This window comes from Epinephelus lanceolatus, chromosome 13 (assembly GCF_041903045.1).
Source record: "Epinephelus lanceolatus isolate andai-2023 chromosome 13, ASM4190304v1, whole genome shotgun sequence".
Classification (NCBI taxonomy): domain Eukaryota; kingdom Metazoa; phylum Chordata; class Actinopteri; order Perciformes; family Serranidae; genus Epinephelus; species Epinephelus lanceolatus.
The window spans coordinates 6,658,874-6,678,418 of NC_135746.1; the positions used below are offsets into that span (position 1 = coordinate 6,658,874).

The 19,545-nt window shown below is 42.2% G+C and overlaps 2 protein-coding genes across 4 annotated transcripts in view; one reads left to right on the plus strand and one right to left on the minus strand.

Moving 5' to 3' along the window:
- The first annotated feature begins 94 nt into the window (after nucleotides 1-94).
- On the plus strand, nucleotides 95-1,680 carry ost4 (oligosaccharyltransferase complex subunit 4 (non-catalytic)). 2 transcript variants are annotated; one of them, XR_013493124.1, is made up of 3 exons: nucleotides 95-253; nucleotides 1,078-1,217; nucleotides 1,558-1,680. XR_013493124.1 is itself a non-coding variant. In XM_033649000.2 (2 exons), the coding sequence occupies exon 1, from the start codon at nucleotides 1,079-1,081 to the stop codon at nucleotides 1,190-1,192; it is 114 nt and encodes a 37-aa protein (XP_033504891.1). In that variant the 3' UTR covers nucleotides 1,193-1,217; nucleotides 1,558-1,680. The 2 variants fall into 2 exon arrangements, 1 of the variants encoding a protein (XP_033504891.1); XM_033649000.2 differs by lacking the exon at nucleotides 95-253 and having other exon boundaries at nucleotides 1,079-1,217.
- An 88-nt stretch (nucleotides 1,681-1,768) lies between these two features.
- agbl5 (AGBL carboxypeptidase 5) overlaps nucleotides 1,769-19,545 on the minus strand; it is a 28,840-nt gene continuing 11,063 nt past the window's right edge. The window contains exons 10-17 of one of the 2 annotated variants that reach the window (XM_033648997.2): nucleotides 19,167-19,384; nucleotides 18,836-19,038; nucleotides 16,114-16,290; nucleotides 9,234-9,376; nucleotides 9,037-9,089; nucleotides 5,982-6,175; nucleotides 4,034-4,167; nucleotides 1,769-3,940 (exon numbers count right to left, since the gene is read on the minus strand). In XM_033648997.2, the coding sequence (XP_033504888.1) occupies nucleotides 3,863-3,940; nucleotides 4,034-4,167; nucleotides 5,982-6,175; nucleotides 9,037-9,089; nucleotides 9,234-9,376; nucleotides 16,114-16,290; nucleotides 18,836-19,038; nucleotides 19,167-19,384 (1,200 nt within the window). In that variant the 3' untranslated portion in view covers nucleotides 1,769-3,862. The remainder of the gene's footprint in view (nucleotides 3,941-4,033; nucleotides 4,168-5,981; nucleotides 6,176-9,036; nucleotides 9,090-9,233; nucleotides 9,377-16,113; nucleotides 16,291-18,835; nucleotides 19,039-19,166; nucleotides 19,385-19,545) is intronic. The other variant, XM_078173680.1, reaches the window with a different exon arrangement.

Below are 19,545 nucleotides of genomic sequence, written 5' to 3' on the forward strand. Positions count from 1 at the left end.
CAAAAAAAAATGATATTATTTTAAATAATTATTGTGTCTCTAGAGAAAACAATATGAATAACAGTTGCTGATGTGTCGCATTTTTGTTTTATTTGTGTTAATTCATCACTACGGTCTGATTTCTATTTCTACGCTCTTAAACGTGACGTGGCGTTCCGCTCCGACCGGAAGTTACAGACAGATCTGCTTGTTTGGTGCTGAGCAGCTAAAGTGTCGCTCAAACCGGGAGAAAAAGCCAAAATTAAGTCATAACGTAAGTAATAACATTAGTGAAACACCATTGCAGTATGTTTAATTTTGTAATTTTCTTGAAGCTTTATATGTAGCATTCTCTGTGTTGGTCAGTTCAGACAGTGCTGCTTGTATTAGCTAGCTAGCTAGGCTAACGTTACGCAGATTGATTTTTCAAATAAAACGTCACCATGTAATCACTGATAAAGTAATGATTTGTACTCCGATAGATCAGATTATTTTCACATTCACACGCAAACAATGCATGTATAGAATCCAGTGAGTGGCATGTCAGGTGTTAGCATAGCACTGCCTGTCAGATGTTTATTAACTCATATTTACATAGCACATTTCATGACACGTAGACTTAAAATGCTTTACATTGATAGCAACATATAGAGGAAAATACGAGAGCATAAGACACATCAACATATATAAGAAGTGAGTATAAGCATGAGTCATTAACATCAATCTTTACTTCTGGTTTTTTGAATGATTTTTTCTTCTGTCCAGGCAGCCATTTATTGCATTTTCCCCCAATATAAGGATTAAAAACTGACTTCCTGAGATGAATATCATGCCTACTATTATTGTGAATATTAGATAGCCATGTGTGCAGCTTAACTTCATTTAAATGGATGCAAACAAATGACAGAAAAGTTAAAAAAAAATGCATTCAGATATCTCAAAGATGGACAGAGATGATGCAAAGTAAACATGAGTTAATAGTTAACTGATAAAGCGTGCAAAAAACTAAATTGCTCTTTATCTGCTCTTGACTAAATATACTTTTCTTGCAATATACTTTTTTCATACACTTTTACAAATATGTCTCTATTTTTGCAGAATGGTGACGGACGTGCAGCTGGCCATATTTGCCAACATGCTTGGCGTGTCCCTGTTCCTGCTGGTTGTGTTGTATCACTACGTTGCTGTCAATAACCCCAAGAAACAGGAGTAGAATCCCCACCAATATGATTGGAGAGGTGAGTGCAGTTTATGTCTGCGCTAACATGGTTCAGCACTTTGGTATCTTTTTTTTGTGGTTGCCGATATCTAAGTTTTGTGTTAAATTTGCATGAAACACTCAGAATTAAAGGTCATCACGGCACATGGAGAGACACTTAGACTTTCCAGTTCAGTACATGGCTTTAAGTTGTCATTTGATAACAGAGCATCAGCAAAATGTGGAGGAACCATACTTAACTGTTTGTTAGTGACCTCTCTTAGTCTTGTGTCAAAGTCAAAACAGATTCAACCACAAAACAATTATTCCTTCCAGGGTTGTTTCCTGTGAACCTGCTCACAGTCTTTTCCTCCCCACAGGTGAGATGGGACTCACTGCCACCACCATGGAAACAACATTCCCCACTTCCAGTCCCAAGAGATGAATTTCTTTGTTATATTGCACACTAGTGTTTTTTCTAATAAAAATATGTGAATGCCGTTTGCATTGTTTCACTTATTTCTAAAGTTATTCTGCAGCCTCACGCTTAAGATACATTCTCAATGACTTATTATAATGTTAAAAAAGGAGTTGTTTTTCAAAGTTGATTTATTCAAACTTCACGTTTGATTCAAGTTCCAACACAGTATCATATCAGTCACAGTATAAGTAATTTGGTAAAAATCAGTTCATATGTCACTGGGTTTAGGATATGCGTATTACATTTATAAAGACACGTCCTGTAACTGTTTGCTTACACAAAATATTTATGATATGAATATATATATATGTATGGTAATAAATTACAGGGTCTTACACTGGTGAGCTGTGGAGCAAAAAGCTCCAAAGGAATGTGACGGGGAAATTATTTTCAATACACATAATATGTAGTGTGTGTATAAAAGTATTAACACACCCTTTGGACTTTATCAGGTTTCACTACTTTGACTGTTTTACTTTTAAATCACTTGTGTGACAGTAAGATGATGTGGAAAGTGTCTGACATCACAGTTCTCTGGTGGGCTGCGGCAGACGCAGCCACTGCCAGGCTACATGGGATTTGGTGTCCTCTCTCAGGAGGGTCCATTTCACATTGATAATGAGGGTGGCCTGCTGTAGGCAGATTTACACTTGTGCCATCTTTTTTCATTTTCGATAACCGTCCTTATTTTACAGGTGATTTTCAGAGGGCTGGGTACCTGTACACAATACCTTAAGGTGTTCACCGATGTATACGAATACCAAGTAGTAATTAAACTCGTCAAATGATTTTTACATTCATACATCCATACATTGTATGGTTCTGCTTGTTTATAATCACTACAAGTGTTTTTTTAGGTTATTGTTGGGGCTTTTTTGCCTTTAGTGACAGGATAGTTTAAATATTTTGATGCATGGTGGGAGGACGACATGCAACGAAGGGCTGCAGGCTGGAATTGAGCCTGCGGCCGCTGCTGCAGGGACCCTGCCTTTCTATGTGAGGCGTATGTCCTACCTACTGAATGACTGGGCGCCTCCACTGCAAACATCCTTATATTTAATACAATGTGTAATAGGCCTACTACTGCAGCAGAGTTGACAGTTCAGTGAGCCGAGCTGCCACCAAAACGCTCCAATGTGAGGCCATACTAAACGCCTGTGATGGGTATCAAATACTCTGGTATCAGTGCCACTCAAAGGGTACTGGTGTCATCATTTTTTTCAACACTACCCAGCCGTACAGCCTTGATTTTTTTTGTTACATTACTCTGATTGGTACTTCTCAGTAGCCTTGTCGTTATCATCCTTTCTAACAAGTAGCTTGACCTTCGAGGCACAGGTGTATTTATGCTACAGTCACTTGTCACACAGAGGTGATCAACACTCAGTCACAATTCAGCTGGCTGGACCAGTGATAACTGTACGAACGGGACTGAATACTCATACAGCTTATTCATTTATATTTGCACTTCCTGGGCTCACTAGTGTTTTAAAATTCACATTTGAGTTTCTTTGCTGTTGTCAAAAATCCTCCTTGAGAAAGTCCATCGGGGATGAATTCCTTTTAGACGCACTATATGCACAACACAAACAACTTCTGGAATAACTGCATTAAATACACACTTCACTCACATTTGTTTCTACAGTCACAATGGAAATCAGGAGGTTATAAAGGTGCAGCTGTGCTTGTCAGCCTGAATAAAAATCAACCCTTTGCTGTAACAGTAAAAATACCTAACAGTGCATTACAGTGTTGGTCAGAGTGCATTGAACATCTTTCTGTGGGAGCAGAAGACAACGACTAGAACTACAAAAAAAAGGGATAGGTGAAGTACAGTAACGGTAGCTGAAAGGTTAAATGATATTTCAAGTCTACGGATTCTTGATCAGGTGGAAAACTTCAGCCACAGTCGTGGTTTCATTGAGCAAGGCACTAAAGCTCAAGCTGCTGCAGTGAAGCTGCTCAGTGGCACCGGGCAGCTCTGCAGTTTGACTATGTTGAATGTCATGGTTGAAAACACCATGTTTGCTCTGTAAAAATCTGAATAGTATGAGAATTGTTGTATTGCACATTAAGATGCCCTCAAATAATCCCTCTGTGATGACAATGCCCGCTCCTGTTTCCTCTAACTGGTTTCATCACATAAAGTAACTTAGGTTCACATTTAGCAGATACGAACACGAGTCTCCTCTTCCGTGCAGTTCCTACGCTTCTCCACACAGCGTCACTGTCTCACACATGTTCACCGCCTCAGGCAGAGGCATCACAGGAGCTTCCTCAACCTTCAAACACAACACCACACAGCCAAGTTTTAATTTGATTAATTCATGTTTTCAGCATTTGTTGACACACAGTCTTTATGTGTCGCTTCTCACCTGTTGCACTGTTTCATCCTGCTCGTGTGCAGTTTCTATAATCGCATTTCCTTTGTAGTGGAGACTCCTGTCTGGGCTCTTCTTCATCAGTGCTTTAGAGGCCAACTGCATGGCGCCCTCTTTCCCTGATACACCTGTAGAGTGAAATAAAAGACACGATAACTGTGGATACGTGCAGAGTGTCATTAGTTTTGCAGGTATTAGGACAAACTGAACTTTGGTGCTGGATCTCAAGGTGCAGCCAGACGGAGGAAGGGGGTTTGGTTTGTCGACCCCAGCATGATGTGGTACTGCAGGCTTCATCACATCGTGACCTAAAGCAGGCACTGGGGCAGTTTGCAGCCGAGTGTGAAGCGGGTCAGGATGAGTCAGTACCAAGTCTGAGGACATGGTAATGGTGGACTGCCCCCTCTGGGTTGGTAGGGAGTTACTGCCCCAAGCAAAGGAGTTAAAATATCTCTGGGTCTTGTTCACGAGTGAGAGTACAATGGAGCGTGAGATGGATCGGCACAGTTGTGAGTACTGTGCTGGATGGTCGTGGTGAAGGGAGAGCAGAGCCAGAAGGCAAAGCTTTTGATTTACTGGTTCATCTACGTCCCAACTCTCACCTGTGGTCATGAGCTCTGGGTAGTGACAGAGAGAATGAGACTGTGGATACAAGCAGCCAAAATGAGTTTCCTCGGAAGGGTGGCTGGGCTCAGCCTTAGAGATAGGGTGAGGAGCTCAGACATCCGGATGGAGCTCAGAGTAGAGCCGCTGCTCCTTCTTGTAGAAAGGGGTCAGTTGAGGTGGTTCAGGCATCTGATCATGATCCTCCTGGGCGCCTCCTGTTAGAGGTGTTCCAGGCACGTCCAAGTGGTAGGAGGCCCCGGGGCAGACCCAGAACACACTGGAGGGATTATATATCTCATCTGGTCTGGGAACGCCTTGAGATCCCCCAGGAAGAGCTGGAAAGTGTTGCTGGAGAGAGGGGCGTCTGTCCCCACAACCCGGCTTCGGATAATCGGTTGAAAATGGATGGATAGACAGATGGATGGAAATTTGGTGCTGAAGGTGGCAACAGAAGAAAAGTGCAGTTATCTTTAATGTCTGTACCAGATTTCATGGCAATCCAGTATAGTTATAAAGTAATGGCCAAATGAAGATGGTACTCTGTTCAACAAAAGGTGGAAAGCACACTAACTGCCATTTCATAAGCCTTTTTCTTTAAACCAAAAGTGCCATGTAGTGGGGTCAATAAATAAGAAAATGGTTCACGAGGCTTCACTTGGCCATCAATAGCCGTCGAGCTACGTCAATCAGTGTGAGAGAACATAGGGGATGGCAAAAGTCAGTCGGATACAGTGTGTGAGGACCTCGAATGTCTGTACAAAATTTTGTGCTGAGCCATTTAAGTGGATAAAGAAGTATTTCACTGATTAAACCTGGAGTGTGGGACTTCATATATAAATGAACGTCTGTTACATTCAAGCCCTTGCTGAATGAGTTCACATAATGCTGATTAAGTCTAGTGCCCCCCAAAAAAACTTTAAGTATTTTGTAGTATTCCAGAGTTATGGTGTCACCCTAAGAGTTTCATTTAAGTCATCCATCCAGAGGTGAAGGAGGCAGCACAGGGGGAGTCTGGAGGAAGATCCTTGCATCCATGAAATGTTTCAGGAGTGGACGCTCCAGGTAAGAAAAGATACTCAGTGTTCAGAGGAAGGACGACAGTCAAATATTTGCATGGGGAGACTTGTAAAGAGCGCTCCAGGGGGTGAAGGAGATGTGGCGAGTTCACCTGCAGGCATATGTCATTAACACAGGTAAAAGTTTGTCATGTAAAACCCATCTTTTATTAAATGACAAATCTGCAGAACCCTGTACCTCACTATCCAATCATTGATTAGATAACTGACTCTGGATCAATCAGCTAACAACACGTGCATGTGAATGTGTGTATACATGCCTGACAGCGACAAGTGTCGATGGAGGCCGGGTTTGAGCAGCTTCCAGACCTTCATGGTGGCCGACTCCTCCTTTCCTCCAGATGAGACGGGGTTAATGCTGGTAGGGGACGTTTTACTGTCGGGTGCAGGAGGGGTTTCCGTCGACCCCGCCCTCCGGATGGGGATGCGGCTCAAGTGAGGTTGCAGCTCACACCTGAGTGGGCAACAGAGAGGTTCATATTTATTCGCTCCTTATAAATGAATCATAGCAGGGTGAATATGTGATGTTTCATGGTGACATGCAGATGTGTCACCTTTTCAATTAGAGGTTCAAATCCTATTGTTTTTGTGCCTTTTTTTTAACTTCCCAAACATTTTTTTCAAATCCCCATGAGACTGTATGTCGTAAACAGTGAAACTTTCACCAATGACTGGAAGTTGTCAAATGCTGTTTTACAAATATGAACCACACTGTCCTGACAGGGGCGCTATAACAAGGGTCTAACGCTGCAGTTTTGGAAAGGCTATGCAACACACATGGTGAGTCTGACTGACTTGAAATTCGACACACGTCCAGTTCGATGTGCTTTACAAAAGGCCCAGAGAGCAATTTTCGTCCGCATGACTAGATTTTTTGATATTTTGATTTTGCTGAAAATCACATTTTTGAAATCTCTTCCTAAACTGCACGTCAAATTCCTACCAAATGTTCTGTGTATCAAAACAACACCAATCTCGTCAAAAGTTGTTCATGGGCTGACCTAAAACCAGATCCTGTCACTCCGTTCGTAGTCACCTTCACAGCTGAATGAAGCACCCTACATCAAGGTGTAGGTGATAAATACAGAGGCAAGCTTTGAGATACTCTTCCCTCTCTGTGGCAGAAAAAGGAGCTGTTGTTATATGTTGTAACCATGGAGACATGCAAATTACTCCCATTTTATGTTATTTATATGTATTTGTTTCACTTTTATGTGATTCATGTTGCTGTTTACTGGAAATTTAGTAGCACATAGTATCCTTTTGCCATTAAAATAAATAAATGAATTGATAAATAAGTACATAAATAAACAAATAATTAATACATAAAAGGGTATAAAACTTATCCCTGAGATTCACTGGTGACAATTCTTGTCTTTTACTATTGTAAACATCTTGTTTTTCATTCTGATGTTTATAAGCTGCTCATTTTGCAACAGTTCCTTTAACACTTCACTGTGAGATTAACACGACTACCGTTTTGTAAAGACATGGAGAGGTGTAACTTTGATCCTAAACTCTGTAGAATTTAAGATGTTAATATCTGTATGACAATATTAAATTTTAGTTTCCTCGGGGTACTGTATTTGTACGGCGCTTCTTTGATGACGAACACAGTTTTATTTTGCACATGGTCAATAAGTCGCCTCTGAACAGGCTCGCTGTCTGGAGGATTTTATAACCCACTTCCACTCCTAATTGGTTTGGGGTTGCACTTAATGTGGCGGACACTCCGTGTGAACACTGAAACAGAGCGTACGTGGATAGGGAGAGGCTTTAGAAGCTGGTTTGGAAAAAGGCCTAATTGCATTTTTAAGATACTGACCGATTAACTTTAACTGGGGTGAGGCTCAACACATGAACAGACCTAACTCCTTAACGTTGGGGCCAATCATCAAAAATCCTGCAGAATATGTCCACATAAGTATCTGAAACATATCCTAAAAGTTTCATTTAAACTGACAATGAGGGGATGTTGCAAATGTAAAAAAAAATGGGTGTGGCATAACATAAATCAAACTACAAATCAGAAAATATTTATCCAGTCATCACAATGTTGAACCATGTGTGTAAAATAATTTTTAAATCACCCAATAGAGGGCACTACAGAAGCGTACTGCATTCACTTGACAAATAAAAATCTGTTTTTCTGGGTAATTTTTTGTTTTTCTGAGTGTTTTTTTTTTTTTAGTTAAGAGAGCAATAGAACAACAGACACTTTCATTCCTTTCTTGAGAGCTCGATATAATGGAAGCAAACATGACCTGCTTGTTTAGTTTAATCCAGTTTTACTTTGTTTTGGGTTTGAGACACTGGGAGACACTCTTGTCTTTAAGTCATATAGATGGTGTTATCATTAGTTTGTCAACTTTATGCAGGCACCTTAAGACTTTGCGGTTGTTCAGACGACAAGCCCATTCAGATCTGCTGAGCAGTGCAGTGTTTCTCCACAATCAGTTGGACACATAACCCAAAACAAAGTAAAACTGGATTAAACTAAACAAGCGGGTCATGTTTGCTTCCATTATATCGAGCTCTCAAGAAAGGAATGAAAGTGTCTGTTGTTCTATTGCTCTCTTAACTCAGAAAAAAAATACTCAGAAAAACAGAAAAAATTACCCCGAAAAACAAAAACAAAAATTACCACGAAAAATAGAAAAAAAATTACCACGAAAAACAGAAAAAAATTACCATGAAAAATAAAAAAAGAAATTACACAGAAAAACAGAAGAATAAAAAAATTACTCCAAAAAAACAGAAAAAATGACTCAATAAAACTGATTTTTTTTTTTTTTAATTTGTCAAGTGAATGCAATACGTTTCCATAGGGCGCCACCAGTTTAAAAAAAAAGTGCATTGGCCTGGTGCAAAATTTGGCCATAAATTGACGACAATTTCTCCAAACATCATCAGACTTGGTTGATATTTGTAATAAGCTGCTGAAACATGGCCTGAAATTGTTTTCGCAACTGACTGATTGGGGCTGACAGCGTTGGCGCAGAAGGGCGTGGCCTGGCAGAGACATGGTCTCAAATGAATCAGGGTCTGTCTCACCATCATAAAACCGGTTAGTTATTCCTGTAAGTTATTCCTGAACCTGTAAGTTCTTTTCACTTCTAAGGGTCTTTGCTGGCTTAAACCCCAGAACTTCAGCTTGTGGACGTATCCATCATTTTCTTCACTATTGTGCTCTGTTTTTCATATTTATATCATTCATTTTTTTTGTATTCCAACCCTTTTTTTACATCATCACACACCCATTTGTCTTGAAAATGTTCCCGTGAGATTTAAGACAACAGACAAGATTGGACTCACTTGCTAAATTTGATGGAGGACAGGATGTGTTCAGGCCCCAAGTCTTTAGTCGTCTGTGACAGATGGAGACATCACAGTGAGACTTCATAAACCAAGTGTATGTTGTGCGTAGGATATGTTGCAAAATAAAAAATATATATTATGCAAGAAATGAGGAGGATTTGCTGTGCGTGAGTGATCCAGCATGGTCAGCTAACCTCTGTGCGGGCCTCTGCAGGGTGATGAGTGATAGTGAGGGTTCGGCAGCCTCTCCCCACACGCCCAGCACGCGTGGGGAGAGGCATTCTGGACCAGCCCGCTGAACTGGGTCCTCCTGCCTGAAAGTCTGGGCAGCTGAGGCCTGTTAACCAGACGAAGGGACATAAATACGAGGAGCAGAGAGGACAGGAGAAACAGAGGGTGGCAGACGAGTGACACAATGTTTAAAGATGGACACCATGTTCATGGAAACAAAACAAAACAGATTCTTCTTCTCTTTATCCCACACACAGCACTTCAGTGGTTTGACTCACAGTCTAACAGGAGAGAGGTTTGACTATCAATAAGTTTTATAACCAACTACATCCTACATGAAGCTGAAATATAAAGACTACACACACACACACACACACACACACACACAGAGTCAATAGACAGCAGAGGACCCACACACAGAAGTTGCTTCACAAAGGGATAGTTTTTATTCCAGAGGTTAAACAGAGAGGCGGTAAAAGACAGCAGCACATTCAAGAAGGTGATATTCTGTTACACAGACAAACACTGAACTACCATACCGTCGTCTGGTATAGAAGGTTAGCACCACATTGAAGGAAACGGCACAGTTCTCATAAGGAGCATAAAGCAGAGAAACCTAGTGAGAATGTGACTATGCATACAGTGTGTTCCCACCTAAAGCTTCCTTACGGTATTTTGGATATAAGCTTTAGGACTGACACAACCGGGAAACAGGACGTTTAAGTTCACAGTGAGAAAGCAGAATGAAACTACAGTACACTTTCTACAGTTGTCAGGGCACTGATCTAGAGTCACTGCGTTGAATGCAGCAGGCAGAGCAAACGTGAAAACCGTCATCTTAGTGATATTAAAGGAGCACTGAGTCAGATTTTTATGTCCTCAGAGAGCGTCATGACCATCACATTTACAGTTTGAGTTTCACTCCTGCTCAACTTACAGGCATTTAGTCCATATTAGAAAACATTTCCGAGAGAATCACTGGCGTCACTTTTAGTTTGATATCTCTGATCAGCGACAACAACAAAAGTCCTAATACGCCCCTTTAACTTAAAGCTGGGGTAGGCAGTTTCATTTTGGCGTCACTGGGCAAGCATCCCATATAAATTTTGACCATATTGTAATTCAAGTGGACTGAGACAACACTAGACTTCCTTCTCTTGGCTCTGTTAAGAAGAAAATGTTAAGAAAAGGCCGTGACAAGAGACTTTGGCCAATCACAGGTCATTTCAGAGAGAGGGCGTTCCTATTAGCTGATCTACAAATGCAGATGTGTGTGCACGTCCCTTCAGTGAAAGCCTGATTTAATGGCGGAAAATTCTGCAGAGAAAGTTGCTATTCCAGCATTGGCAAAAACTGCCTACGCTGCAAAGCAACCCAAAAATGGAAAGCGGATTTATCAAATAGTGAGACGACAACAGAGTCTGACAATAAGTAAAATAAGACCGTTGTCAGTTTTGGCAAAGTTATTTTAGAGATAGAGAGAAAATGTTGCTAATAGTTTAGCCTTCTGATAACCGAAGCTAAAGGCTCACAGTTGCTACTGCATGTTAATGTTTATCTAGCTATCGTTAGCTAGAGCCTTGGATCCCTGTGTGTCCTCTGCCTCACTCTCCACGACTACAGACCAATTTGCCGGGAGGAGAGCAGGCAGCAGCCCCGGAGGAATGGACTGCCGTGACTCCCCACCAGATCAGCAAGTTTTCTGTTGCTGCCATTTACACAGGTTAGACATGGTACTGCTGCTGACCACCAGCCCGCTGTGACCAAGTGGCAACATCAGAAGCCGAAAAATAACGGCAACATGGAAGTACCAAGGACTGCAGTTCTTCAAATGGCCTCTTGAGGCCCTGATCACACAGAAAGTGTTGTAGCAGCTGGAGGCGTGTTTTTGTAATTGATGTTAATGAGAATGAAGCTTTTTGCTTGATGTTTTTATGTTGCGATGCAAACTGCGTGTCTGCACTCTAAGCGCCTGGTGTTTTTGCCGGAGTGTTCTGAACTTCTTAAGTTCAACTCAGAGCAGAAAAATGCCTCATGTCATCTCCGCCTTTTCCCCACTGTCCATTTGGATGATTTGAGAGGTTCTGTGGTGGTCGCGACAAGTTTACAGCTGGCAAACACTGGAGGAGAAACTGGTGGTAGCAGTTGCTGGATACACAGAGCTGTACAGCCTGACGACAGACAGGCATCTTAAAGTCATCTTAAAATATGCCTGGAGATGGCCATTATTAAGACGAAGCTCCTGGACCAACTGGTGGTACTCCCCATGATCCAGCCTCTTTTTAGGGTCTCATGTACCCACACAGATCTCTGTTTATCTGCTGACAGCCTCTCACCCTCAACCACAGCTACAGACAGTACCCTCTGCCTCAACATATCAGGAACTACACACTGATTACTGTCAAATAAATAAATAAATAAATAAACAGTGTATTGATTACACAGCAATGTTAGGAGGTGATGGGTGGCTACCTGGCAATAAAAAGGTACAGCAGGCATTTTTTTTTTTTACTAGTGGCATTCGGTTAAAAAAAAAAACGGCAGTGTGGCGCACCTCACATTTTACAACCTGTAAAACGCATTCTATGAGATCAAGGCCTAGGGCTGGCTCACCTTAGGGGCTGGTCACCCCTTTACATTTTATTAAGGGCCCAAAGTTACCCATATTTAAGGGCAGGGCTGCTTGAGTGACAGACTGTTTGCAAGGTGTTGCCACAGTCGCTGCAGTCTGCGAGTCTGATCCACCCACCTCTCCCTCCTTCACAGCTCCAACCTCTCATCCAAGTATGGTCACTTCTGGCTCTAAAAAGCAAAGACAGCGACGACCAAATTGCTCACCTTGGGACTTCAAAATGGCAGTTCACAAACAAATGGCTGACATCACGGAAGCTACATCCACTATTTATACAGTTTATTTTCCAGTCCGAGCTGCAACCTTCAGGGCTGAAAAATGAAGCCAACACAGAAGTGCCAAAAACTGCAGTTCTTCGAACGGCCACTTGAGGCTGGCTCCAAGAGCGAGTCAGTCCCCACAGACCCCCGTGTTAAGATGCCCAACTTTACAGCGGAAATAAACATGTTTGCAGCCTGGTACACAGTTTTGGTCTCCACAGCTAATTCCTACATTCAAGACAACTGTGCGGAGGGTGAATCTTTAATATAACTCACCCGTTAAATGTTATTAAGGCTTAAAGTTCACATAATTAAGGGTAGGTGGCTTTAAGTCAGATCCACCCTTCGCTGCTCCACAAACCAATGGGTGACGTCACGGTAGCTACATCCATTATTTTGGGGGTTTGCACTGGCCGAACAAAAGCTGCTACAGCTCCTGACCAACGGTTCATCTTGGGAGCTGCTGCCTGCTCTCCTGCTCTGGAAAGCAGTTCACAGCAGTAGGAAGCAAGCTGGAGGGACTGTGGGGTGGCTAATTCTTGTCTCATTTGTGGTCTGATAACGAGAGAGGGCAGGGGGGGCTAAGCAAGTACACTGTGAGCCACACTACAATGACAAAAGATTAAATAAATCAAAGTGTGGCCGTGGTTGTCTGGTGGGAGGGGCTTAGGACAGTGAGAGGAGAGCTGCAGGAGGAGGATGTTTTTTCAGACTCTGCCGTTCTTTCACCTTTTCCAGATTTCTGCCTACCCCAGCTTTAATGTCCAAACATGATCTGCAGATATATATATATATATATATATATATATATATGTGTGTATATATATTGTTTAACCGTACAGTGTTTTAGGCCTGTACACTCAAAAAGCCACTAAATTATAAATAAACTGTAACTACTTCTTCCTGTTTTTTGCAACCTGTAACGGCAAACAAAGCAGATGAGGGGGCGGGATGAATAACCTACCAAAATATAATCCAAGAGTTCTGGTTAAATAGAAAATTATCAGAGCCTCAAAAACCTACTGCCTACAACCGACATCAGAGCAAGGCACACCATAACTACAACGTCACAATGCAGTGGAACAGACGATAGCTACAGCGAGTTTAAGGCTATTTCAAGCCAGTCGATTCATAATCTGGTTTTTCTGCTGCTCATAAAATCTCTCCAGGTCTCACACGCTTTGCGTCTTCATCTTCAGTGCATCTAAAATGGCTGGTCCTAAAACACAGACCGTCATCAAGTACTCGGATGACAGCACATAAAACTGAATTAAACTGACTGAACACTATAACTCCACAATCGATATATGAGGCTTACATATAGACCGGGACAAGATAATATTTTCTCACCTCTGCTGACCACAAATTATATAAATGTAACCATCGATAGCCGACTAAGCACCCGCCAGGTTCGCTTTACACTAAAACACAAATGTGCTTGAATAAATAATGATCATCGTTTTCTTCACCAGTTTGATGAAACATGTAATAAAATTAAAAAACTCTACAATTTATTTACAACAAATTAAATAATGTAATTATATTAGAAAAATTCTACGCACGGCTGTGACTCAGTCAGACTGCTCACACGCTGGACCAAACAAAGATATGATATTGCTTGTTGGCAAACTGCTCCATAAATCAACCCTTTTATCCCAAAGCAACTCAGCGATGGTCCACATGAGGTTTCTGGCAGTAGGCTACACTGTGAGCATCATAATGTCAGGACCAGCACTGGACTGACACTGGAATGATACAGATTTATAACGAAGAAATAAATCACTGGCTTACAAAAAAAATAAACGACAGTCCTTTCAGTCACAAGAAAATAGAGTCTACAGTCTGAACTGACTCCAAATATGACTAGAAGTGGACGGTGTGATCAGCCTGCACTGTTTTACATATAAATATGAAAGAGGGAAAACACATTGAAAAGGAAACAAAAGATAAGAAGGTGCTTTAAAGGATTTCACAGGAACAGAAGACACTCTATGTTGAGTCTAATTCTGCAAACCCAATTTCAATAAATAATTCAAAACTCTGACTGCAATACGGCAAAAGTGAAAGTCTATCATCCGAACTGGAGCTGATCATGAACAGGTCCAATTAAAACAGCAGCTGTGTGGAAAGAATTACATCTTAACACTGACAGGTCTGACTATTTCCTAAATATCTGCACAGTAACATGATACGCTCCTCAGCTTGTTACATCTTTACAGACTGAATAAAGAGACTTTTTCATTGTAGTGTAATCCATTAGTATAACATCTCCAATATTAACTGTAGATATATACTGAAGTGCTTTGCATTCACAAAAAAGACACTTTATATGATAGTTATGAGTTACTGTCTCGTAATTATACGAGACACTGGAAAATATTAGTGTTACTAAATGTGGATGGATTAATATTAGTATGTCAGCACATTCGTCGCTTTGTGCAGAAAAACAAAACAAAACAAAAGCTCTATCAGGAGTTGCACCTTGTCAAAATAAATCCAAACCTATATGACTGGACCATGTGTGACTTTAATTTGAAAGGACAGACACAGGAAGTGTCCTCGTCAGGTTAATTTCCAGGGCTGGTACCTGCGGTTATTCCACAGGCTAGTTAATAACATGTCGGGCAGGAAATCCAAAGTGTGGGATCATTTTGAGAAGGTGAAGGATGAACCCAAGGTGATATGTAAACTCATCTTCATTGGTCGACTACAAACATGACGTATCATCTGAAACATGGAAGTAGCTACATGCCCATTAGCCCACAGCGTCATTAACAGGCAGCTCGCTCAGTGTGTGACGTGCACTTGGAGATAAAATATAGGCCTATATTAATGAAGGTTCATTAGTACGGTTTGTATTTCACTGTAATGTAGCACAGTGTTAACAATGTTACTGATACTATTCTTTCGCACACCTTCAACTCAAACCACCAAAATATATCATTTAATCATTACATTCATATCAGAAACATGCAGGAGACTAGTCGACTAATGGCCCTAAATGATGACTACTGGTCGACTAGGAAAAGATGGAGGTAAGTTTACCACAGTTCACATTACCCACAGTTATGATACAAAGCTGTTTGAAAATTGGCAAAGTATCCTTTCAAACAAATATTGGATGCTTCATGGATCTAAATTTATGCATTTCCAAAGATTAGGATCTTAGAATTACATCTTTCATTTTAATTATAAGGTAGTAACTCATAATTACAAGATAAGGTGTCTTTTATGAATCCAACACACTTCCATAGATCTATACTGTATCTTCTGTAAGTCCTGAGGGACAGTGGAGGTTACGTAGACAAGCAGCTGTCTGTCTTTGCTAAACACGTTCACTAACCGGTCTGCAGGACATCCACAAGAACAGTTATTACCAACAGTGTAATAAGCAAAGCTTGATTCATGGTTCGTAATAAAACAAAAAACATTTTTAAACACATTTCAGTCACAATTGAGTTTTAAGGAACATTTGCACTCTCAAGTGTTATTATTCATCCTAAGGTGCTAATACTGTAGATACATGTCGTTACACAGATATGTGTGGAAGGAAACACATAATATCTGATGAGAATTTAGCTTAGCACCAGTAATGTTTCAGACACACACACACACACACACACACACACACACACGGGATCAAACAGTGTACTGACCCACAGTACCTGGAGTACCAGGCAGGTGAACGTTTCAGTAGCAACAGTCCCTTGTCTGGTACTCCAGGCAGTTTTAAGAGCTCACACTCACTCAGTCCACCCACACACACACTCTGCCCAAGCTCTCACAGGTCAGGTTAGATTGAGTCCTGGGTGGGCCCAGCTGGAGTGTTGGTGGGTGGCGGGAGGCCCTGAAGGAGCAGGGGGCTCAGTTTGGAGAGCAGCCCGGGGCGGGGCAGAGCCTGCAGGGAGGGGAGCAAGGTGGAGAGGCTGGGGGACTGGAGGGAGTACAGACCTGTCATACTGACGGAGGCTGGGAGGGGACAGGAGCCCGCTGCACACACAGAGGAAGACGAGGAGGAGGAGGAGGAAGGGGGTGAGAGTGGGGGGCGGGAGGGTGTGTGGCTGTTGCTGGGAGACCGTAGGATGGAGCGGTGGTGGGGGGGGCGTCTCTTCTCCTGAGGCTTAGGGTCTACAGAGAGGGAGACACACACACACACACACACACACACGCACACCAGCTCAGAGACATGCGGGGAGTGGGTGCACATACAAACGTAAAGTGTCCTTCACATGAGCCATGTGCCGAGACAAATAAGACGCTCAGACACTTTACGTGAGCCTGTTCATGACATGTAAGTCAGAATCTGTACGAGGGTAACGATGCAACAGTTGGGTGTCCGGCCTGGTCCACGCGGTCAGTGGTGTTTTTATTAACAGGATTTTCCCCTCCACTGTTCTCAAAAACAAATCTCATCCACACAAGCACCGTTTAAAGGCACCGTTAAGAGCATGGCAAACCAAAAAGCGGCAATATAACCCTAACCATGAAGAGGCTGGCCAATCAGAAGCCTGAAAAAAGGCATTATGAAGACTACATGAAGCAGTGACCTCCGCAGCTCATTCTGATGCCTCTGTTCATCAATATAGTGGAAGAGTAACTGTGGGGGCGACATGGTGGTGCAGTGGTTAGCACTGTCACCTCACAGCAAGAGCGGACCTTATGTGTGAAGTTTGCATGTTCGATGCCGATATTATATTATCGTGCATTAGGCTTCTGCCGATTTCCGGTGTAACCGGTTCAGTCCGGTTTAAGAGCTCCACCCGGTTTAATTCACGTCAAGCGGATAAACCGGGGGGCAGGACGCTATATCTGAACGCCCCCATTAGGGCTGTCAAAAAAAATTCGAAGTTCGAAATATATTCGAATATATATATTTTTTATAAGTTCGAACCTAAATTTGACAATTCGAATATCATTAATAATTAATTAATACTATCAATAATGTTGTATATCACGGGAATCCCGTTCAGGCGGAGACGGCTTGCGCACAAGCCGGGCCAGAGAGGGACGCAACGATGGAGGGAGAGGCGCCGACGGAGGGGCCCGCTGTGCCAACACCACCCACTGCGCTGTCCGTGATGTGTGACCTGTCCGGGGAGACATACAGGGAGAGTGTTGCACCTGCTGCCTCCCTGCCTACCCTTTCTGAAGAAGAGATGAAACGTTACCAGAATGAGACACCACTACGAGCCGGCCAGGATCCACTCTTGGTGGAAAACTACGCACTGAAGTATCCAAACATTGCTCAGATAGCGAGGCAGAAGTTGGTCATACCTGGCACTTCACTGAGGTCAGAATGGGTGTTTTCATCCGAGTGTCACGTTCATGTTGCGTCAGCAATAAGCATCTTATTTTTTGTGTTTTTTTTTTTTTAAATAAAAAAATAAATAAATTTGAATATTATTCAAACTCTACTAAATTAATATAAAAATATTCGAACTCAATTTCATGGTGCTTTTGACAGCCCCAGACGGCCCGCCTTTGTCTTAGATAGGCAGGAAAACCCTGCCCCTATGGCCCCACTACCGCAGCCTAAGGAGGAGTGGAGTTTTCATCCCCAACAGTGAATTTGGTGTGAATGCTGCCATACGCCAAAAACTGAAGCCAAAAAGTTTTCACTGTCGACTAGGGCTGCAACTAACGATTATTTTCATTGTCGACTAATCTGACGATTATTTCTTCAATTAGTCGACTAATCATTTCATCGAAAAATGTGTTAAAATGTTGAAAAATGTCGGTCTGTCTCGCCCAAACCCCAAAATTACGTCATCTAATGTCTTGTTTCACACTCACGCCAAAGGGTTTTAGTTCACTGTCATGGGAGAGTGTGTAAAGCTGCCAATATCTGAACGTAAAAAGCTGCAGTAAGAGTATTTTGGGGTACTTTTATAGTACTTTTCTATGAAAAATGACTCAAACCGATTAGTCAACTACTAAAATAGTCACCGATTATTTTAATAGTCGATTAGTCAACTAATCGTGGCAGCCCTAGTGTCGACATGTCAACATTGAAAACATAGTTTCTGAAAATCTCCACTCTGGAAGGAGTTTTATAAAAGGTTTACTTTCAGTGACTTAAAATGCAAATTACATGTGGACGAAAGGTCAAAACACAAAGAAAAAGCTACGTTTTAAAACATACTTGTGTACATGTGGACTCAAAATGATGTCAGTTTGTTTCACAAAGTTTTTGTCCTAAATATTCAGTGTGGTCGTGGTGTCTTGGAACAAGGCTCATGTGATGTCATCAGGATGGGACTAATCTTTAAAGGTGAGAACATGTATGCACAGACAGCAGGAGCAGGGAGGGTCATGCTAAGGTCATGCAAGGGTCATGCCGATGTTCCAGGCCACAGAGATCCAGGATATTAATCCATTTATTCACGTCATAAAAAACTAGCTAATGCCAAAGCTGAGACCGATTACACACGACCATCACAATACACCTGAAGCTGTTTAACACACAAACACTGACACATGAACCTCCTGTTAGCCTTTTTAACAACTCCAACAGCAGACAGAGAGGATGGTAGCAGGAAAGAGAGAAACTAGACGACAGAATTTGTGATATTTAGAGAGAAACAGAGAAAAGCGTTCACCTGGGTTCACCCAGGGAGAGGTGATAGAGAATGCCAGCCAGCAACACAAGCAGATGGATGAGGGATCATCTTACCCCTGACTGGCCCGAGTGTCTTGTTGCCTCCGCGTCCGCTGGTGTGCGTGCCGTTGTGCTGTGTGTGTGTTCGGGCTGGGGGGCAGCCAAAAGTAAAGCTCGGGGAGTTGTGCATCTTCGGGGAGGGCGTCTGGCTGCTGCTACTGTGGCTGTTACAGCGAATGCGGCTGAGCGTGTTCTCCGACGCTGAGCCAGACAGACAGCTGCTCAGAGGATCAAAACAAACACAGAAATCCATCAACCAAATGTTTCATGTGACAAATACACGAGAGGAACTGAAGTTTGTCTTCTGTGTTTCTGGGGTTTAATAAAGACGTGTGTGTAAACTCACTTGTTGAAGCTCTTTGGCGGTGACACCTTGCTGCCATTGTGGTGTATTCTCGGTGGAGGATGAGCGTTGATTTGTGTGTTCAGGCCTTTGGTGTTGCGGACGTGTTTGAGGATCCAAGCTCGAAGGTTCATCAGGCAGCTGTGCTCAGACAGCACCAGACGTGGCCACGGGTTACACTCCGCCATATCCAGGGCTGAGATCGCCACAGCACGCCCCACCTGATGAACAACATCTGTAAGTTTACTTCACAAGTAGAGCTGCATGATTATGGTCAAAATAATAATTGGGATTATTCTGATCAATATTGAGATCAGGATTCTTTACAACAATTATTCTGTGATTTTAGGTACAAAATATTTTAGATTTAATGTTATTTATC

What these genes read in the sequence shown, in the direction of transcription:
- ost4 (XM_033649000.2), top strand. Translation starts at nt 1,079, where the DNA reads ATGGTGACGGACGTGCAGCTGGCCATATTTGCCAACATGCTTGGCGTG.